Raw genomic sequence first — 21,316 nt, 5'->3', positions numbered from 1 at the left:
TCACTCAACATTCCCCAGGGAAGAAGGCAGGGGGGTGTGAAAGCCAATACGGGAGCATGTTGCAAGAGAGATGGTAAAACTAAGACGAATTGTGTACGTAAAAGGTCAACTTCAGTTATCCAAGTTCAGCTTTGCAGAACAGCTCACAGGAAGAGGCTGCAGAGAGTAGAGGACAGAGCACAAGTTCTGGCGACTGACAGATCCCCACTATACCACTTAGTGGGTGTAGATCCCCACTACACCACTTGGGCAAGTTACTGAACATCTCAGAGCCTCAGTTTCCTTATCTGTAAAATGGGCACAATTATAGTGTCAATCCAGAGGATTGCTTTGAAAACTAATTAAAGGAGAAAAAATACCCAGTGTGAATAAATATTAACTCCCGGGCCTCTGACCCAGAAGGTTCCAGACACATGAGGCATCATTGTGCAAGAGATGGTCCTTAACGCCCCTTAACTTTCTTACATATTAACATTATTGCTTTTAGGAGAAGATATCCAGCTCACAGGTAAGTTATTCTTGGGTGAGCAGTGGGTGGACTGAGGCCGGGGAAAGCTGTTTCTGTTTCTAGGGAGAAGAGCTGAGATTCTGGAAACAACAGGAGTTTCAACAACCCTGGGTCCTTTGATTTCACAACGACCCTTCAGGCAGTATCATTTCCTCTTGCTGGACCTTCATGCCTTCATCAGACAGACAGACAGACAGACAGTGAGTGTGCCTCTGTGCCAGGCCCTGTGCTGGGCATGGGGATGGGATCCCTACCCTCACCAAGCTCCTTGTCTAGCAGAAAGCCTGGCATGGCTGCCGGTACCCACCATACACAGCAGAGAAGCCGTGTGAGGCTTCGGAGGAGAGGAGCCAGGCATTTAAGGGGAAGTGGTGGCCTGGGTGTGCCAAGGGGTTACTCCCTCCATCTTGTCCTAAAATCATTACCCTTGATCATGAACGCAACTGTTGCTCTAGCCCGTGCTGGACCCCTTCAGTTTTTCCATCTGCAAAATGGGGTGGGGGCCAGAGAGACATTCATTCAGTGATCCCTTAAGGTCCCTGTTTTGGAGAATTTTGTGAAATGAGTCCTGTGGCCCACATTGATGTTTTAATTAAAGATTACAGCAAGCTCTGTTTGGAAAATTTCACAACAGTCCTTGGACCCATCTGGCTTTTCCTCCACGGGGGATACAAGTGGAGCAATGACAGATGGGTGTCATGTGATAAAGGGAGACCATCCTCCTCGCTGATCTTCTTTATCATCTTTCTTCCACCTCAATCCAATGCAAGTCTGTCTGGCAGGGTGAGCCCCAGGCTGGGCTCAACCTCTTCCCACAGGGCCTCAGTCTCTGTACCTCACAAATGGGGACGAGCCCTCCTGTGTAATGCGTCGGGAGGAGCAGAGGGCACTGACACCCGGGCTTACCAGGGCCCCCTAGAGCCTGTCCTCCACCCTCTAGGAGCTCTAAATTTGTAGCACGTGGTTGGGTCCAAGCGGCTAGCTTGGGGAGAGTGTCATTCAGCTTCTGGGCACATTTGAGAGCAGCTTTGTGGCAGGAGCTGATGATCTCTATGATAAATGGGTCTCTAAATGAGTCCTTACATCATGAAGCTGAGAGTTTGTGGTTAGCCTTGAGAGGAAGGGAGGGAGGACAGATGGAGGTCAGGGAGGGATGTAGGGATGCATCCAGCAGCCCTCTCTCCAGCCTCCCTTCCTCCTTCCCGGCTCCTTCCCTTCTTCCGACCAACATTTGTTGAATTCCTACTGCATGCAGGGCCCTGGCTCAGAGACCCCAGGGATGAAGCCCACAGAGTCCCTGCTGCCCGACAGAGAGGAAGCGCAATGCAGGGTGATCAGCACTGTAACGGAGGGAAACCAGGAGGTTGTGAGGGCACAGATGTGGTTCCAGCCTGACCTCGTGGGTCGGGGGGTGTGAGGAAAGGCATTCTATGGATGGGAAAGCTTGCAGGACAAATCCACCAGGTAGAAGTGAGCGCTCCTGGCAGAGGGAGCAGCAGGGGCAAAGGTTTAAAGGAATCAAAGGAAAGCCTAGGAAAGCTTTGGGCTGGAGCACAGGATGCAGGGGTTGGGGGCTGTGGGGAGTGGAGACGGACAGCCAGAGGGGGCAGCTGGAGATAGAGCCCAAATGGCCTTGAGTCTGAATGGCCTTCAGTCCCAGCCAGGGGACCTCAGACTTCATTCTGAGGCCCCAGGGATCAGGGTAGGGTTTTCTCAGTCGGGGGGGATGGCTGGGGCTGAAGGGAGGAGAGTGGACTGAAGGGGCTAGAACCAGGAGCAGGGCGTGTGTGGGAGGGTCGCCTGGTTGCTCAACATGGCTTTTGTTCATTCCCTCGAGAAGCACTTCTTGAGGGCCTGCTCGTCTCTGTCCACAGCCAGCCCCTCCACAGTGCACAAGCTCAGGAGAAAATGTATAGAAAGGGCGTTGACAAAGCCTCCTTTGTGAGGAACCCTGGGGCCGTGTTGGCATGATGCTCTGCTGCCCTCTAGCGAGGCCTGGTGATGCACCCCTGCAGGGTCCAGCCAGCTTCTAAGATGTGCTGAGCTTCTGTACATGCCTTCTCTCTATCCCTCCCTCAACTACAGGAGTCCCACGGCTCCCTAGGAAAAGGGGCGGTCTGGAAGTGGAGGACAAGCTCAAAACAGGGTGAAGAGGGGAGGTGGACACAGAGGCACTCAGTCCCAGCTGTGGGAACAGGCAGCATCAGGGTCAATGAGGGGCTTGGGGCCCAGGTACTGCATCTTGAATTTTCTCAAGTGAATAAACACAGACTACATACAATGGTAACAGTGATGATGATGGTGGAGATGGTGGCTGCAGTGACTAATGATTATGGGCACTGCTGGTTATTGGCAGTGCTGATTATGGGCACTGCTGGTAGGTATTGGTGATGGGGTAATGGTGATGGTGGCAGTAATGATGACAAAGATAGAGGTAGAAATCGTGGTAGTGGTGATGGAGGTGGTGGCTAAAATGACTATAAAGCTACAAAGAATGTTCTTGTATATGTCTTTAGGTGGGAGTATGCACTCATTTCTATTGGGCACAGACCTAGGAGTGGAATTGCTGGGTCATAGAACAGGTATATGTTTAGCTTTAGTAGATGTTGCCAAACAGTTTTCCAAAAAACGGTTGTATTTACGCTTTTACTTGCAATGTGTAAGTTCCTGGTGCTCCATATCCCCACAAACACTTAGCGTTGTCTGTTTTGTTCACTAGTGTATCTCAAATGCCTGGAAGCCTGGCACATAGAGGAGGCTTAATAAAAATTTGCTACATGAGTGCTCAATATAAGGGTAGCAGATGTTCACATTCACCATTAGAGACCAGAACCAGAACTTTGCTCCTGCTTGTAGACATCCAGTGATGGCCACATTTGGATCCAGGTTGGGAGCCTGGTGTAAAAGTCCCGACCAAACCGCTTGTCACACCCCAGAGTGCACATGTCCCTTGTCTCTGCACTTTTCTCAAAATCCCTTCAGTGTGGCTCCCCTCACTCCAGTTTGAGGAGGAACAGCAATCTGATCAAACCAATGCACACTAAGATGTGGGTCACTCATAGTCCTTAACCCTTTTAAGGGCATTTAAAGGAGCAACTAGTTCACTTACTGGGTTTATGACTGAAAAAGCAACCTGCCACAGCAGACAGCAAAGAACTTAGAGTTCCTGGTTTTGGATTTAAACTCTCTCAGTTTGGCCATTTACAGCTATTTTCCCCTTAGACAACTTCCCCTGCCTATCTCTATCTTCCTGTTTTGTTTTGTTTTGTTTTCATTTGAAAAACAGGAATGGTAATTCTTGTCCTATCCACCTCAAGGATTCAAAAAATAGAATAGATTAAGGAATTTCAGAGTTGAAAAGAATCTTGGAGATCATCTAGGGATTTTTATTTTTGCTTTTAAATAATTCTTTACAATATATGAATCACTTTCAAATATAGTTTCACTGAAATCACAGAACTATATAAAATAAGGGCAGGATCATTCATCTCTTTTCATAGGAAGGAAACAAGCTAAAAGGGGAAATGACTTGCCCAGGGCTCTGTGGTTTGTTAGTGGCAGAGCTGGAGGCAGTGGCTCTTTGCTCTACCTAATTCTCCCTGCAGATCTAGCTAGAAGGCCCTATAAAACCAAAAGGTCAACTGGGCTCTTGCTTGCATGCCTCCAGTGCATGGGGAACTCACTGCCACCCAAGATAAATCATTTGCTGCTTGGGTGGCTCTGATAGTTGGCTGTCATTTGTGGTGGTATAGAGCACGTTTCTTCGAGAGGGGGTGATTATTAGAGCTTTCATTCTAATGTTTGTTTGAAGGAAGAGGAATTTACAGAAATATTCAGAGAACATGCAGAGATAGCCAGAATGGCAATAATTATAACAATCAGTACCTACTGATGTTGTCACTTCCCTGTTGGTAACCCTTCATTGGCTTCCTGATTCTCCGAGGAATGAGTCCAGATTCTTTGATGTGCCTTTCGTGAGCTGAGTCCAGCCTCAAACCAGCTCTCAATGCCACACACATCTCCCCACCCCCTCCTGGCCTTCCTGCAGGATGGTCCCTCTGCCTGGAACACCCTCACCCACCACTCTCACCTCCCTCCTCCTACAGGCCTCTGAATCCCACCCCCTCCTCCAAACCCCTGCACATTAGATTGCACTTACCTGTCTCCCCAGCACGACTATGAGCTTGGAAGGGGCAGGATCTGCATGTGATTCCTCCAGCCGGTGCCCTGCATGAAGAATGGCTCTGAATGGGTGATTGCCCCGCCCCAGCATATTCACGGACATCTCTGCTGCTCTCCTCAGCCAAGCCAGGAGAGAGTTAAACAACCTCCCTGGCCTTGGATCAGCTCTGGCATTGGAGAGGCAGGTGGCCCAAAGTTTAACCAGATGTTTCAGAGCCTGTTGTCAGCTCAGCTCAAGGAATTCAATCCAGCCACATCTTCCTGGAACTGAGACCTGGGCCCCTCCCACCCCTCTAGACCCCTTTCCCCTGCCGGGGCTCTGAGCTGGAGGAAGCTGGAACTGCTGGGGAGGGGTAAGGTGGGGAGGAAGATTACAAAACTGGAGGAGTACGTGGAGAAAGTAGGAAGAGCCTGATGCATGCTCTGCCCAGACTTGCTGTGCGGCCTTGGCTGAGTCCTTCCCATCCCAGCCTCAGTTTCCCCATCTGTGCACAGAGGAGGCTGGTCTGGGTGGTCCCTCCTGATGGGACTGGCCAAGAGCAAGTGATCCTCAGACTCCAGAGTCCCCTAGCTACAGACTCCAGAGTCCCCTAGCTACAGACTCCAGAGTCCCCTAGCTACAGACTCTCTCCACCCCAGAGGTGGCGGTGGGTAAATCTTTAACTAGCTAGCCCTGGGCAGGCCCAGCCTTTCCGGATGGATGGCTGCCTGGGAAGCGGGGGATGAGGGTGGAGGACGTAAGGTGTGTATAGCCAGTCCCAGTGTGGTGAAGGGGGAGGGTACTGGGGAGGGAAAAGAACGAGACTCGGGCGGAGCTAACCCGTGTGCAAAGCAGAACATGGAGGAACGCGGGTCCCCCGACGGGTAAGTACAGATTTCGGGAGGTTCAAGGAGCCGCTGGCGCAGGGATGGTTAACTCGCGTTGCTGCCACAGGGACCCCGCGCGGAACCTGGAGCAGGGGCCAGAGGGGCCAGAAACGCCCATCCAGGTGGTGCTCAGGTGGGTATAGGTTGGCTAGGAGGGGTCCAAGCGAGCAAGGCACTGATGGAGATTTCAGGATGGACCATCCGCCCCCTCCCCGCCTCTTCGGACCACAGGGTGCGTCCCATGAGCGCGGCGGAGCTGCGTCGAGGGGAGCAGAGCGTGCTGCACTGCTCAGGGACCCGGACTCTGCAGGTGAGGACCTCCCCCGCACTCCCCAAAAAACACCTACCGGGAAGACGCCAGGTCCCTCCAGGCCAATTTCCCCCAGGCCCCGCCCTCCCCCAGGTAAGCCCCGCCCTCCCCGGAGTGCCCCGCCCCCTTCTCCACGGCCCCCTCTCCCAGGTGAGCCCCCCGGGCGGGGGCCCCGACGTGGCGTTCCGCTTCGGCGCAGTGCTGGACGGGGCGCGCACGCAAGAGGACATGTTCCGCGCCTGCGGCGTGCGGCGCCTGGGCGACCTGGCGCTGCGCGGGTGAGTGAGGCCCGGTGATGCCCCGCCCCTCCGCGCACGGCCCCGCCCCTCGCCCCCCCCCTCCGCCCCCGGGTACAGCCACACCCCTGCGGCCCGCAGCTTCTCCTGCACCGTCTTCACCTTCGGCCAGACCGGCTCCGGGAAGACCTACACCCTGACCGGACCTCCTCCCCAGGTGGGCCGATCGCATTCGGAGCCCCCGGGGGTCAGGGGTCGGTGGGCGAGAAGCCCTGGGGAGCCGCAGGCAGCGCAGACTCCCAGAGGGAAGGGACGTGGACGATGAAGTCCAGCCCCGTTTATTTGCAGACAAGGAAACTGAGGATCAGGGAGGTGAAGGGACTTGGCCAGTCTAGAGCACCTGGGTTCAGATTGTGTCCCCTTTACTTACTAGCTCTCAGTTTCTTCATCTGTAAAATGGAAGTGATAGTACTGACTGAGAATTAAATGTGATGTTGTATGGGAATTTGGCACAGTGCTCTACAAAGGGTAATTGTAACTGCGGCGGTGGTGGTAAGCCAGCCCCAGGCTCAGCTGTTTCTTCCCCCAGGGGGAGGGCGTGCCCGTACCCCCCAGCCTGGCCGGCATCATGCAGAGGACCTTCGCCTGGCTGTTCGACCGCGTGCAGCACCTCGGTGCCCCTGTCACTCTCCGTGCCTCCTATCTGGAGATCTACAATGAGCAGGTGGGGGACTGAGAAGGCTAGAAACACAGCCCACAAGGAAAAGGAGGCATTTCTTTCCAAGGAGGCTGGGTCAAGGGGCAGAACAGATGGGGGACTGTCGACCATAAGGTCTCGGGGTGGATGAAGCAAGAACTCAGAGAGACCCCTCCCTCACCCTCCACCCTCCTCTCTCAGGTTCGAGACTTGCTGAGCCTAGGGGCTCCCCGGCCCCTCCCTGTTCGCTGGAACAAGACCCGGGGCTTCTATGTGGAGCAGCTGCGGGTGGTGGAGTTTGGGAGTCTGGGGGCCCTGATGGAACTTCTGCAGATGGGTGCGTGCTATTTCAGGGGAGCTTTGGGGTACGAGAGATGCCCATTTTTCACCTGTTCACTGAGTGCCCTTGGGGCCCCAGGCTGGAGCTGTGGGTTCAGAGATGACCCTTGTGGAAGAAAAGAGCCAGCAAACCAACAATTCAGATACAGCCCAAGAATGTCCCCCACCCCTACCCGCCAGGCCTGCTGATTTTGCCTTCCAGACTCTTCCCACCCTCCTCTCCAGCCCTGGGCTTCTGCCTCAGTCAGGCCTCAGTTTTACCCCCTGGAAGGGTCTCCTCCTTTCAGTCCATGCTTCTCCATGTAGCAAACCACATCCCTCTTCCCTTCCAGACCTTTCCAGTGCCCTGAGAGTAAAGGCCATACCTCCTAGCCTAGCCTAAAGGCCCTTCCGTTCCACTCTCATTCATCCATTCATCACATTTTCATTGAGCACCTACTGTGGCTGGCATCAGGGACACTGAGACTCTGGGCTCGGGCCGAGCATTGTGCCATGCCTCCCAGTTGATCTCTTTGTCTGAGTTTCTCTCCGTCCACACAGCAGTGGGAGAGATGTTGATAAAATGTGAATCAGACTGACGTTCTTCCAGTCAGTTCTCTCCAGCCCCCTTTCACCTATCTGTGTTAGAACCCGACCCAGCACCCATCATTCCACTCTCCTGCCTCTGTGCCTTTGCACTGGTTGGGCCCTCTACCAGGATGCCTTTGCTCCTTTTTCTTTGTTGGTGACCACTTGCTCTTCCTACCACGTCCAGCTCCATATGTTTTTCCCCTCTAGGTCTTAGCCGTCGAAGGAGCTCAGCTCACACGATGAACCAGGCCTCCAGCCGAAGCCATGCCCTGCTCACACTATACATCAGCCACCAAACTGTGAGTGCCCCAGCTTGGGGAAGGAGCTGGCCCAGGGCCACCCAGCAAGGGTCTGCCTCTGGATGTATAAAACAACTTGGGCGTACACAGGAGGTAATGGTGAAAACCCTTGGCCTTTGATGGGGACAGCCCCTCCCACGTCCCCATCAAGCCCTGCTCCCCCAACCCCAGCAGATGCCTCCTGTGGATCCCGGGGAACCCCCTGCCGGGGGGAAGCTGTGCTTTGTAGACCTGGCTGGCAGTGAGAAGGTGGCAGCCACAGGATCCCGTGGGGAGCTGATGCTTGAGGCCAACAGCATCAACCGCAGCCTGCTGGCCCTGGGTGAGATCTGGGGCCAGCTGGACTGACTTCCTGAATCCCTCCTCTGTGCCTTACCCATAGCTGTCCACAGTGGGGGAAACCAGAGGAGTTGTAGGGCATGGAGGAGAGTTAAAGAGCTGTGATCCAGAAGCCACAGGCCTCCCTCCGGCCTCGGCTTGCTGTTGTCTCATGCTTTCCCTCTTAGAACTTTGTTTATGGATCTATAAATCCTGAGAATACAGTTACATTCTAACTGGGGAGGTAGAAACACTCAAGTGCAGAGTGTGAGCCCTCAGACATTCAACCTGTCCCTTGTTGCATTTGGGAAGACTGAGGCCCAGTGAGGGGAAGGGCACTAGCCTGTCTTCCCACCTCCCCACCCCCCAGGTCACTGGGCCTTGAGGTCCTTAACAGCTGGGGCCTTGGCCTTCCTCTGTGCATGCATGGGGAGATGCATAGGGAACGCCTCTTCATTCGATTTATTTGTCAGACATTTCCTGAGCCCCTGCCAAGTGCCAGGCCCTTCGGTGGGCCCTGGGGATCAGGGATGGAGCCCAGTCTGGTGGCAGAGGCCAATCTGAATGGGTAATGAGATCATGTGGAAAGAGATATCTTAGAGACCTACAAGCCTGGGTAGAGATTCTGGCTCTGCAGAGTACCAGCTGGGTGGCCTTGGATATGAAGGGTAACCTTGCCTTCCCTACCCAGGTCACTGCATCTCCCTGCTGCTGGACCCACAGCGGAAGCAGAGCCACATCCCCTTCCGGGACAGCAAGCTCACCAAGCTGCTGGCGGACTCGCTGGGGGGGCGTGGGGTGACCCTCATGGTACCTAAGGGGGACTGGCAGGGAGGGCGGGGTTCTGAGGGAGGGCTCCCAGAGAGGAACACTCAGGGGCAGTCCTCCCCAGGTGGCCTGCGTGTCCCCCTCAGCCCAGTGCCTTCCCGAGACCCTCAGCACCCTGCGATATGCCAGCCGAGCTCAGCGGATCACCACTCGGCCCCAGGCCCCCAAGGTGAGTGGAGAGAGACGCAGGCAGAGGGACGGGCAGGGCAGAGGGTGGGGGAATCAGGCAATAGCTGAAGACTGAGTTGGTGTCACGTTGAAGTCTGGGACTGAGTCAGAGTTGGGATTAGGGTCGGGATCTTGATGATGGGGTTATGGTTGGGTGGGGGGGGGTGTCAGGTCACGGTCAGGGTGACGGCGGGTCTAGGGTGGGAGTCTGATTAGGAATATGATTCAGGGTCTGACCAACATCCAAGCTGGTATCATGATAAGTCTGAGTTAAGTTGGAGTCTGACGTGGGGTCTTATTTGGGGTCACAATCTGGGCCAAGGTTTGAACAGAGCTGAGTTCGGGGTTGGACAGGGTGTAGCTTAGAGCGGGCCCTCCAGGCATACAGCTGAGGCCACATGGCACTTTAATGCTGTTAGAGCAAGGTGTCCCCTCCAAATGGATGCAGCCTTGGGCCAGGATTCAAGGCTGACAAGTGGAGCATGGGCTGGATTTTAAGCTCCACTCACTCTGCAACCCCAGAGCCCTTGTGCAGTGTGAAACATTTACAGCCACAAGCAGCAACTCTGGGTCTGTTTCTCTGCAGTCCCCTGTGGCAAAGCCACCCCAGCATTTGGAGACTGAGCTATTGCAGCTCCAGGAGGAGAACCATCGCCTGCGGTCCCAACTGGGCCAAATGGACCCCAAAGGTATCAGCTCCCTGGGGGTGGGACGAGATGAGGATAGGGTCTGGGGCTCCTAGGGCTCCAGCCACCTCCCTCTTCCCTGCAGCCTCTGGACTCATTGGGGCCCGGGTGGCCTGGGCTCAGCGGAACCTCTACGGGATGCTGCAGGAGTTCATGCTGGAGAACGAGAGGCTCAGGTAGGGCCCCGCCCCCAGCTGGGCACTCTGTGCCCCGCCCCTCACTGCTGGGCTTCCTCCCTTCCCTGGTCCCTGGCTCCCCTTCTGTCCCCACCTGCCTCCTGGAGCTCATACTGTGCTGCAGTGAAGAGGGGCTGACTGATACCCCCGCCAGCCCTGCCTCCTGTCATGGTCCCGGGGCCTGCTCTTCCTAGGAAAGAAAAGAGGCAGCTGCAGAGCAGCCGGGACCTGGCCCAAGATGAGCAGCGCATCCTGGCCCAGCAGGTCCACGAGCTGGAGAGGTGAGCACGGCCGGAGACAAGCCTTTGGATGGAGGGCAGGTGGGAAAGGGGTGGCTCAGTGAAACGGCTAGGTCAGACCTCTGGATCCAGACCCCTTGGGTTCTGATTCCAGCTCTGCCACCAGCTGTATGGCCTTGGGTGAGTCATTTCGCCTCTCACTGCCTGGGTTTCCTCTTCTGTAAAATGGGAATGATATAGTACTTGCCTTCCAGGGTTTTGTTTTTTTTTTATAAATTTATTTATTTATTTATTTTTGGCTGTGTTGGGTCTTTGTTGCTGTATGCGGGTTTTCCCTGGTTGTGTCTAGCGGGGGCTACTCTTCGTTGTGGTGCGCGGGCTTCTCATTGCAGTGGCTTCTCTTGTTGCAGAGCACGGGCTCTAGGCACGCGGGCTTCAGTAGTTGTAGCATGCGGGCTCAGTAGTTGTGGCTCGCAGGCTCTAGAGCACAGGCTCAGTCGTTGTCGCTCACGGGCTTAGTTGCTCCACGGCATGTGGGATCTTCCCGGACCAGGGATTGAACCCATGTCCCCTGCATTGGCAGGTGGATTCTTAACCACTGCGCCACCAGGGAAGTCCTCCAGGGTTGTTTTAAAGATCAGATTGAATAAGTTCATATGTAAAGCATTGAGAACAGTGCCTGCATACAGTAAGCACTCCATGAGTGTTTGTTAAAAGCGGGACTTGGGTGCCAGCCTGCTGGTAGCATTGAGGACTACAGACAGACAGACCCCACTGTTCTTTCCAGGCGCCTCCTCTCTGCCTGCTACCTTCACCAGCCGGGCCCTGGCCCAGCCCCACCGTGTCCCTGTGTGATGGTGCCACCTCCCCCCTGCCACGTGAGTCTCTGCCCAGCCCGGAGAGGGGAGGAGCAGGAATGTCACGGAGCCCCTGACTCAGCCTCTTGCAGGCCCTGCCGCCTCTCTGCCCCTGCCCCTGCTGCCACCTCTGCCCCCTGTGCCAAGCGCCACTGGCCCACTGGGCCTGTCCACGGAGGGAGCTCCACCTGCCCCAGGTAGGAAAGGCCGAGGTTGGGGGAGGGAAGGCTGGCAAGCTGGAGACCTGGATCTAGGGAGTCTGCAGTCTGGAAGGCTCCAGAACTCTGGGGACTCTGATGTGCCGGGCTGGGTCACAGTGGGGAGTGGCTGGCTTTGGGTTCTCTCTGCCTAGGGTTCAAAATAGCTATTTACGTCTCCTGCCCCTCCTCCCCATCCTACATTCTTTCGGGAACTTGTCTGCTGTTTGCTTATTCATTCATTCACTTACATGTTACTCATTTATGCATTTACTTAATGAATGAGTTAATGGATGCATTTACTTAGTGAATGAGTGTTCACTTCCTCATTCAATAACCCTCCTTAAGCTCCTTGCTTCATGGCAGCCCCTGTGCTGGGCACTGAGGATTCACAGACCTGACATGGTTCCTGCCCTCATGGAGTTCCTTGTCTCCAGAGAGGACGTCACAAGGGCCACGCACTGCCCACAGAAAAAGTGACCATGACCCCACCCCTTTATGCCCATGCCCACCTGACGTTCTTAGTGCCCCATGGGGCAGGTACGGCAGGGATGGTGGTGTCATGGTCGGCACCAGGGAAGTGGGGCACAGAAGCAGGGCTGAGGGCACCCAGTGTGGGCTCTGGTCTTTCCTGCAGGTGTTTGGCTCTAAGGCCCCAGCTGACATGCCCCTGCCTGCCCGTCCCCCGCCCTGGGTGCCCCCATATAGCCCTGGCTCTGCCAAGTGTTCAAGAGAGAGGTGGGTCCGGCTCTGGGGCACGGGGGGGTGGGTGGGTGGGGGAGGCCAGGGAAAGTGAAGGCTCGCTTCCCACCACCCAACCCACCCTGGCCCAGGAGTCACAGCGACTGGATTCAGACCCAGGTCCTGGCAGAAATGCTGACCAAGGAGGAAGTGGTACCCTCTGCACCTCCCCTGCCCATGGGGCCCCTGAACACATCGCCAGTGCTTAGAGGTGAAGAAAGGAGCAGGGGAAGGGCTGCCAGTGTTTTCTGGGATCTTGGGCCAGAACCACCTTCTCCAAACCTTAGTCTTCCCAGTTCTGAAATAGGCATACTAAGAAGTGAGAGTTCTAAGATCTTTCTATTTCTGGAACTTAGAACTCTCTTCCTAGGGCCACCTGCACTCCCAGATGTATGCTGGAGCCCGTGGGGTACATGGCAGGGGGAGGGGAGTGGGTCCCACCTGAGGCTTCCCCAGAGGATGTTGGGACACTGATGGGCCTGGGTGAGGCAAGGCCCAAGGGAGTGCTGGCCTCAAGTCTCACTGTGTCCCTCAGGTGGGGCTGCAGTTCCAAACTTGGCCCGGAGACTGGAGGCCCTCAGAGACCAAATCGGCAGCTCCCTTCGACGTGGCCGGAGCCAGCCACACCCCAGCGAAGGCACATGAAGCCCCAGCCGGGTCCTCCCTTCCTGCTGAGGGCAAAGTGAGAACCCAGGAGACCACCATGTGACCTAGGGCTGGGCTCTGCACTCCTGGGCCTCAGTCTCCCCATCTGTTAAATGGGATATAGCAGCTGCTGCTCCAGTTTGCAGCTGGGCTGGGCAGAAGGCAGTTCCTGAGGCATGGGGGTGGGGGCTGATGGGGCAGTCTGGGGAAGCAAAGGGAGGGTGCTAGCCTAGACCAAGAGAAATGAGACCAGATTCAGGAGAAACCAGGTAGCAGTGGTGAAATAAATGAATAAAGAGAGGCATCAGCTCCAAGTCTGGTTGGTCCTGTCCTCTGACTTGCCCTTGAGGGAATCCCAGAGAGGAGGGTCTCTTGGGGGGGGGTTCTGAGGAAGAGGAGGCAAGGACTCCTGGCAGAGGTGTGTGTCCCCTTGCCCTTCTGATCAGGAATATTTCAGGTTCCCATTTCCTTTCATGTATTATACAAGTTTTCATTGAGCGACTACTCTATGCCACTGGGCAGGCATGGGGAAATTGAATGGTGAGCATCTCCACGGAGGAGGCCTGGGGGAAACTGATTTGGCCTTGAGCTGGGGCAGGTGGTGGACCGAGGGGTTCACACTCTCTGTCCCAGCTGCATGTATCCTGGTGCTGGAGCGATCATGAAGCCTGAGTTCTGATGCCGCAGATCTGCTCTGAGACCCTGGGCAAGCCCTGCATCCTCCCTGGACCACTTTCTGGTTTTCAGTCAATTAGACATAGTCCATTAGACATGGCTCCCTGTCCTGTTGATCTCTAAATGAGGGTCAAGGAGGTTAAGAATATCGTGGTTCCCAGCACAGTGCCCAATAGGATGCAGTGGGTCTACAATCAGGGGTAAGTCCAGATGTGACATGAGAAACTGGGGGTGCGTGTGGGAGCACCTCAATGCAGAAAGAGCCATGAGGCTAACCTAACTCTCACATTTTATAGTTAGGGAAACTGAGACCCACGTGGCTCATTCCTTTGTTTGTTCATACATTCACTCATTCATTCAACAGACACCACTGGCATCAACTGTAAATCAAGGTGGCAAAGAAGACAGACAAGTGACAAGCTGGCTTTGCCTGGGGAGCTCACAGTCTGGTGGGGGACAGACAGACAGACACAACTTCAACCTCAGGGAACCCTCAGCTACGGGCTTGGGGAGCACTGGGGAAGGGGCAGGCGGAGGCCGGAGGACAAGCCAGGGAGCTGCTGGGGAGAATCAGGGCGCCTGGGGATGCCCCTGGGGACGGGTCGCATCCATCATCTGGAACAGTGCTTGGACCTGCCCACAGGCCTGGCCTGAGAGAATCAACTCCGACTGCCCCCGCCCCACTCCCCAGCACCAGACCAAGCAAGAAAAGACCCAACACTCTTATACCCACCGCTGTGGAAACTAGCCCAGGGAACGTTCCCTAATTATGCCCTATTTTCCCAGGGGAAGTAAGTAAGGACCCAAAGATAAAAGCAAGGTGTCTCCAAGCTACACTTGAGTGTGCAGTGTGACCTGGGACAGGCTCCTGGGACGCTCGGAGCCTTCCCCACTCCCGGGACCCTGACTCCTGAGCCCCTCTCTGCAGAGCTGGGCCCTGAAGCTGGGTGTGTCAGGGTCAGCCCTGGCTGGAGCCCCCGGTGGCCACGGATTGAAAGGCAAGACCTGTGACTGTGAATAGAGGTGTTTGTAGAAGGCTGGAGTCCATGGAGGCAGAACCCAGGGCGGTGGGGTGACAGCCAGACACCACAGGCACCGGGCCAGGCAGGGTGGGCGGGTTCAGTCCGTAGACGGAACAACACAAGTTCAAGTCTCAACATCATCACTTACCTTGAGTGATCCTGGGCAGGTGACTTAACTGCGCTGAGCCCGAGTCACCTCATCTGCAGAATAGATACAAGAATAGTAGCCCCTCATGGGACAGTCATGAGGATTAAATCCACTGACATTTGGAAAGATTTTAGCATGAGACTTCGCCTGTTGCGGATAATTTAGCCAAAAGCAGCTTTTAGTCAACGTGACAATTAGACAGAATTGACAATCTGGGTTCCAAAACAATTTGCTCAACAAATATTTAATTGAGAAACAACTTTGGGCCAGCATTGAACAAAGCATAAGAAGCCTTACCCTCAACACAGACAAGAAACAAGAAATTGGGCAAAACACATGGGAAGTCAGATAGTGATAAATGCTATGGAGCAAAGCAGAGCAGGGAGGTCCATCTGTCAGGGCGGGTGCAATTCTATATAGGAGAAAGGTCTCACGGAGGTGACATTTTTGCAGAGACCTGAGGGGTAGAAGGAGGGCAAGCCAGACTAATGCCATAAAGCCACTTTTTTCTACTCCAGGTAATTTTGACGCCACATCAGCTTGTGTGGCTCGGCAGGTTTGAGCCTGGGCTCCTCCATTCCCCAGAGCCCTTATCTCACTCTAATGTGGCCCTGCTTGCTGGGAGGTCTCTAACCTCAGGCAGGGGAGGCCCGTGGCACTGAGCGTGAAAGCTTTCCTTGGCTGCCTTGGGAAGAATGGACAGGGACCACCCAGGGGGACCTTGGCTGTTGCCGGTTCATTCTTGTTTGGACAATTCCTTCTCCCGCTGGAGCCAGCCACGATTTTCTGGTTTCCTGGTTCCAGCTCAGCAAAATCCCTACTTACTTTCCCGGAGATAGAAGCAGGACTCAAGGCGATTGATTAGTCCCCACTACCCCCATCACATAAACCATGCGTCCATCTCCCAATCAGCATCCTTACTCAAGAACTGCAGCTTGTCCAGAATCCCTAACCCTGGAGAAATTCCATAGGACCCCAGTAATGTTATCAAGACTCTTCAAATCCTGTGGTTTTTACTGAGAACAGTAGATTCCACAGGAAAGCTTTCTGCAGAATGCTGGAATTGGGGGAAGTTCTCCGGCCCCATGAAATAGGGTAGTAGTTGTCCGGGACTGTCAAACTTTGAAGAGGATCTCTGGTACATTAGAGTTGGGGGCAGCTCTTGGAAATCCTGAAGCACTGAAGGAATTTCCCAGGATTCCAAATCTCTAGAAGAGTTCTCTGAAATTGTAAAAGTTTGTGTAGAAGGTGGGAGAGATTCTCCGGAATCTTTGGCTGGGGGTGAGGATGTTTACTAGTGCTTGGAAGGCCATCATTAATTTCTAGAATGCTGACAAATCTAGAGATCAACCTAGATGTCTGGAAGCCTGGTTGAGTTCTCCAGATCCTTGGGGACTCCAACTCTTAGCCAATGCAGAATGGGGAGCATGGCTGAAAGCATTATGGTAGGACAAGAGAAGCTTCAGGAAAAGCACTCCTGTGGATGCTTGTGTTTAAGAGGCTATAAGGTCTCATCTCAATGACCAACCCCAAGGTAAACCCTGAGAAGTGGAGAGAACATAAGAGATTATTCCAACCAAAGATGCAACTGCCAAGAACATCTTACTCCCATCCCTCTATCTGCTTCAGCCTTCTCTCGCATCCTGCTTTCTCTCACTCAAGGTCTTTCCTCCCTTTGTCTAATGACACATTTGCCCCAATTCATAGTTATTCAGTTTTGTACACAACAGGTTGATTTCAGCCCCTCTGAGGGATATTTTGTGTCCTCTTATTTTTTCCATTTCCATCTCCTTGTTGAGCTTCCAAAGACTTGTCTTCCTTTATTTTAAGGAAACGAACATGGCAGAGCGGGGTTGGGCAGGTGGGGGTGGTCTTGCTATGAAACAAGAGCAGCAGCTACTGGAACTTGTAAACAAGTTGGTGCTGTGGTTGGAGACCAGGACTGGCGTCAGGAGACCTGGGTTCTAAGCCTGCTCTGCAACAGACCTACAAGTCCCCTGGCCATCACTGACATCTGTACTTACTGGCCAGCAAAGAAAGATCTTTAATAGTTGGCCATAGGTGTCTTCCTCACGAACCTTCCTTCAGCCCCTGGCTCTGATCACACTATCTCTCACTCATCACACATGAAGGCCAGGCCTGGTCTACTAGGCATGAGGACACTGGCCTGACCTTGAGCCACTGCTCTGTCCTCGAAGAGCTTCTAGCCAACTGGGGGAAAAGAACAATCAAAGTGACAGTTGCTATGCAATGGAATAAATAATATCAATTAGCAAATTTATCTGTTGCCAAGCATCATTCCAGCACTGGCCATGTAGTAATGCATTCATTTCTCATAACAACTCTGTGAAGTAGTACTATTGTTATCCTCATGTTACGGTGAGGAAACCAAGACAAGAAGAGGCTCAGAATTTTCCCAAGGTCACACAGCTAGTAAGTGGCAAAAGGTGGATTTGTTATAAGGTGGTCTGGCTCTTGAATAGATGATTTCAACCATCATGGCAAGTGCCACACAGTAGGACCACAGAGGAAGGGAAAATAGAGGAGCAGTTTGTATCCAACCAGGAACCACTGAGCAGAATAGAGCAGCCTTCTTGGAGAAGTTAGTCTCCATCAAATCCCAGCACAACCCAGCAAAGCCAGACCATACAGAGGTCTTTAGTGAGGCAGAGGAATGGACTTCTCAAGCTCTTTCCCCCCATGTAGGAAACTTCACCGCCTCCAAAGAGAAAATAATTATTCACAGACTACCCAATGAAGGAGGACTCTGTGCAGCCTAGCCAGAACCAGGAGAATTAGAAATGGACCCGTGACGTCCCGCTTTTGTGTGGTGCACAGGGCTCTGGGTGGTCTCCAGGCTATAGAACCTTGTCAAACCCACTCCTGTCAGCCTGTCTGCCCAACTTATGGCTGTGGGAGCCTGGGCAAGGTAGTCAACCTCTCTGAATCTCAGTCCTCCTCTGTAAAGTGGGGATACGATTGGTTTACACTACGAGAAGTTAATGTGCTCATGGGGAATGATACGAGGATTAAAAGAGCAAAACCATGTAAACTGTTTAGGACAGAGCCTGGCATGTGGTCAGTGCTAAATACATACTGGTTGTTATTACTATTTTTATTGCTAATGAACGCTTTCAGCACAAACATTCTACCAGTCCTGTCTTCCAGGAGAGGAATTGCATCAATATCTGGACTCTGGTTATACAGACTCGTGAACTTGACATCCAGCTCTGCTGACTCCTTCCTGCAAGGTGCGCCTTCTAATATGGATTCTTCCAGGCAGAGAGTGGCCATTCAGGACTGGGTCACCCAGTGGAAAATCCAGGGAAGTGTTCCCACTGCCCTTCCAGGGAAGCTGATTGGGAGAGATTCGTTTGTCTTCATTGAAGAAAGGCCAGTGGAACTTTCCAAGGAGTCTGGCTTGCCTCGTGATTTCGGAAAAGACCTGTTTTAGTCCCTCCAAGGATATTGGGTGATGTCAACCCGGTCAGCCAGGAGTCGGGCAGGCCTCCTGAGGTCTTGCTTTAATGCAGGGCAGATAAGACCAGTCTGCAAAGAGTAGGAAAACGCCTGTGTCCTCTTCCTGAATGCAGACAGGCCTTTGGAAGTTTATTCCTTTGGGAGCTCTTTCTTCTGGGGGTACAGAGGGAGCCAGGCTCTGGGCCACAAGCTCTGTTCCAGGGGCAGCTGGATCTCAAGAACCCTCAGCTCCAAAGTGTCTCACTTTCTGGGCTGCTTCTGCAGGCTAAGCCACCTGCTTCCACAATCAGGAGTCTAAATTGACAACATCTAAGGGCACCCTCCACCCTGGGCTATCATTTATTATTTGCTGAGCTCTCCGCAAGCAGCAAGAACGTGACATGTTTCTCATCATTTAATTCTTCTACACCCCTATGAGCTCATTAACTCCATTTAACAGGGGGAAGACTCAGGTTGAGAAAGTTGAAGTCAATTAAGATCAAACAGGCAGGACGGGGTCACAGCCATGACTGGAACCCAGGACTGTCTGGGTGCAAAGTTCAGGTGCTCAACCATCACGCTGCTGGACGAAGCCTTGGGGATCCTCCCAGCTGTGATACACAGACTAATTCAAAATCGGTGATGCAAGGGAACAGGTATCTTTGCCTTTTAAATTGTGCCAGTGAGTATCCCGGTCACTCGTTCATTTGCTCATTCATTGATCGTGATTCAAGGATTTGGCCATGGTGATTTCAATCTCCCAGTCTCCCTCAGCTGTCTTCTAGTTAGGTGGTCCTTTTTGGGGGTCTGACCTACATTTCCACTCACAGTTCTAAGTCAGTCGATTAGCATGTGGTTGTTGAGCACCTCAGTGCCCAGCACAGTGCTGGGAAGAAGAGAAGGGTCAGGTCTTAGGGCAGAGACAGAGCACGCTCTTGGCCGGGAAAGGGAGAACCAGGCTCACTCCTGCTGTGAGGGGTCCAGTGAAGGGAGACACCCACCCCTCTGCTCCAGGTGTCTGAAAGAACACAGCCAAGGGCCCACTGTTTATCAGGGGACAAGGGGCTGGGAGGCCAGCAGAGTGACTTGGGTGTCAGGGAGACAGATCGGGGTTTGGATCACTACTCACTGGCTGGGTGACCATTGACACTAGGTCACCTGATCTCTCAGCCTCAGTTTCCCTATCTGCAAAGTAGGGCTACCACTGCAGTAAAATGATTGAACCTTAACGGGAGGATTCACTAAGCCATGCTTGTAGAATGCTCAGCATGGGGCCTGACACACAGTACGAACTTAATCAAGTGGTTATTCAGGTTATCGCTGCCCTTACTGTGTATAGCAGCGATACCCAATTCTGGTTCATCAGGAGAACTGAATTCACTGGGCAGCGAACTATTTTTCAAAGGGCCCCATCTAAGCATCCAGCTCTGGGGATAGGCAAGGCAGAAGCTGAGTATTTTACACTCACCAGGGCGTTGTAAGCAGGCTTGGGGCAAGGAAGGCTGGGTTCCAGCCCTGGTTCTACCACTTCCGTGGGCCTTTGCTCTAGGCCTCTGCCTCCTGCCTGTACGGAGGAATGGGGACAAACCTCAGTGGTCTTTCTAGGACTTCTCTGCTGCCCTCTAGTGGACACGGGATGCTCACACCTTCTTGCATGTAATTTCTGCTGTGTATGGAGCCCTTACCTGGTGCCACGCGCTGTGCTAAGTGCCTGTGATGACATCGATCCCTCCGGTGTGTACACTGGGGAGCACTTTCGCAAATGTCCCTCCTCCAGTGCTTACTTCAGCCCTGTCACGTGAGTTATTTTACCTTCATTTGGAGGCCCAGATGAGGAGGATGAGGCCAGGGAGGGATAGGACTGCCCCACAGTCACCCAGCAAGTCACGAGGACCGGAACTCAAGTCTCTGGGTGGCCTGGCTCTTTGGGACAGGGGTGGGGAGTGAGGAACAAAGCCGAGACAGAGCTGGGCAGTGAGAACCACCCCTCCCCCATCACTGTCATGGAGTCCTGGTTGCCGCCACCTCCAGCTTCCCCATGAAGGGACAGGGCTGTGGCTGTGAGTCTGAGGGAACTGGGCAGGGTCAGGCACTGGGGCGAGGCCCGCAGCTGGATACCTCCTTGTGAGGAGGCGAGGTCTCCCTGCCACCCTCTTCCGCCATGAGCAGAGGAAGGCCCCAACCTTGACCACGTCCACCCAATGTCTTTGATGTCCCTGCTTGTCCAGTCGCTGGGTCCCAGTGCCCCGGCCCCTTCCTTCTTCCTGGGAAGCCTCCTAGAGAGTTGCTTTCCTGGGCCTCCCACTTGCACTGCCTCCTCACTCACCTCAGCCGATTTTAAAATCTGAAAGCACTTCTGAAAACTCTCTAGGGCTCCCCACATACTCCAGATAACAAGCAAGCCCCTTGACCTGGCATCGGAGTCCTCCCTGCTGGACCTCAGCCACCTCCCCAGCCTGGCTCTCCCCACGTCCCTCTGTCTCCCAAGCTGCAGACCTATGGTTTTGCTTGTTTGCTTGTTTTTGCATTCCAAATACACTTCTCGCTCCATCTTCCTCCTCTAAGCCTTCGCAGTTGCTGTTCCCTCTGTCTGGAACACCCTCTCCTCCTCCCACCCCACCCTCGCCCCACGCATGCACTTTTGTCTGGCTAATTTCTACTACTCAGGTCAAAGTCTCTCCCCTGGCCTCTGCTGCTTCCCCCATCACTGCAGGGACCATCCTGTCTTATTACCTTCTTCTCACTCCCCTGCCCCCCATCCTGGGGGCGAACACTGGGGAGTCTGTCATGCTTTCCGTCCTATCCCCAGCACCAAGCATGGAGTGCATGTTTGGTGTATGAATGAGTGGATGAATGAATAAACGATGGGGGGAAAGCCTGGGCACTGGAGTCAGGCCTATTTGGCCCCCAACTCAGCCCCAAGCTGGGTGACCTTGAACAAGTCCCATTCCTTCTCTGAGCCCCAGAGTGTTCATCTGAAACAGGCCTCTGTTCCTTCCTGCACTGGGCACCTCTGAGGCTCAGAGGCCTCTTGCACGGGCAGGACCTCGCCCTTCCCTAGAAATGGTTCTGGGACCTGGCCAATTCCAGTGGACACTTGGACCCCTGGGTCCCCTAGGAGGACAGGGGCCCCAGAGCCTCGATCCTTC

At 53.9% G+C, this 21,316-nt stretch overlaps 1 protein-coding gene and 1 long non-coding RNA gene across 18 annotated transcripts in view; one reads left to right on the top strand and one right to left on the bottom strand.

The window, feature by feature from the left end:
- The window catches only part of LOC118896830, a 33,661-nt gene extending 28,065 nt beyond the window's left edge, over positions 1–5,596 (bottom strand). For 2 of the 3 annotated variants that reach the window (XR_005020300.1, XR_005020302.1), the window contains exons 1-2: positions 5,082–5,250; positions 4,668–4,735 (exon numbers count right to left, since the gene is read on the bottom strand). This is a non-coding gene — a long non-coding RNA (uncharacterized LOC118896830). Of the gene's footprint in view, positions 1–4,667; positions 4,736–5,081; positions 5,251–5,510 lie in introns of those variants that run through there. The other variant, XR_005020301.1, reaches the window with a different exon arrangement.
- The window catches only part of KIF12 (kinesin family member 12), an 18,431-nt gene continuing 2,445 nt past the window's right edge, over positions 5,331–21,316 (top strand). For 3 of the 15 annotated variants that reach the window (XR_005020297.1, XR_005020293.1, XR_005020295.1), the window contains exons 1-17: positions 5,332–5,554; positions 5,625–5,690; positions 5,789–5,867; positions 6,018–6,145; positions 6,245–6,320; positions 6,693–6,827; positions 7,002–7,137; positions 7,917–8,008; positions 8,180–8,330; positions 9,018–9,136; positions 9,219–9,323; positions 9,909–10,011; positions 10,094–10,184; positions 10,379–10,465; positions 11,211–11,301; positions 11,373–11,477; positions 17,877–19,901. Coding sequence is in view for 6 of the 15 variants with exons in the window: in XM_036855266.1 (XP_036711161.1) it covers positions 5,391–5,554; positions 5,625–5,690; positions 5,789–5,867; positions 6,018–6,145; positions 6,245–6,320; positions 6,693–6,827; positions 7,002–7,137; positions 7,917–8,008; positions 8,180–8,330; positions 9,018–9,136; positions 9,219–9,323; positions 9,909–10,011; positions 10,094–10,184; positions 10,379–10,465; positions 11,211–11,301; positions 11,373–11,477; positions 12,115–12,215; positions 12,311–12,429; positions 12,754–12,863 (2,058 nt within the window). In the remaining 9 variants the exon portion in view is untranslated. The other 12 variants (XM_036855272.1, XM_036855271.1, XM_036855266.1 and 9 more) reach the window with 11 other exon arrangements.

Source organism: Balaenoptera musculus, chromosome 6, assembly GCF_009873245.2.
Source record: "Balaenoptera musculus isolate JJ_BM4_2016_0621 chromosome 6, mBalMus1.pri.v3, whole genome shotgun sequence".
In the NCBI taxonomy this organism is placed as follows: Eukaryota; Metazoa; Chordata; class Mammalia; order Artiodactyla; family Balaenopteridae; genus Balaenoptera; species Balaenoptera musculus.
The sequence above is the reverse complement of the archived record's forward strand: the minus strand, read 5'-3'. Positions and strand labels throughout refer to the sequence as shown.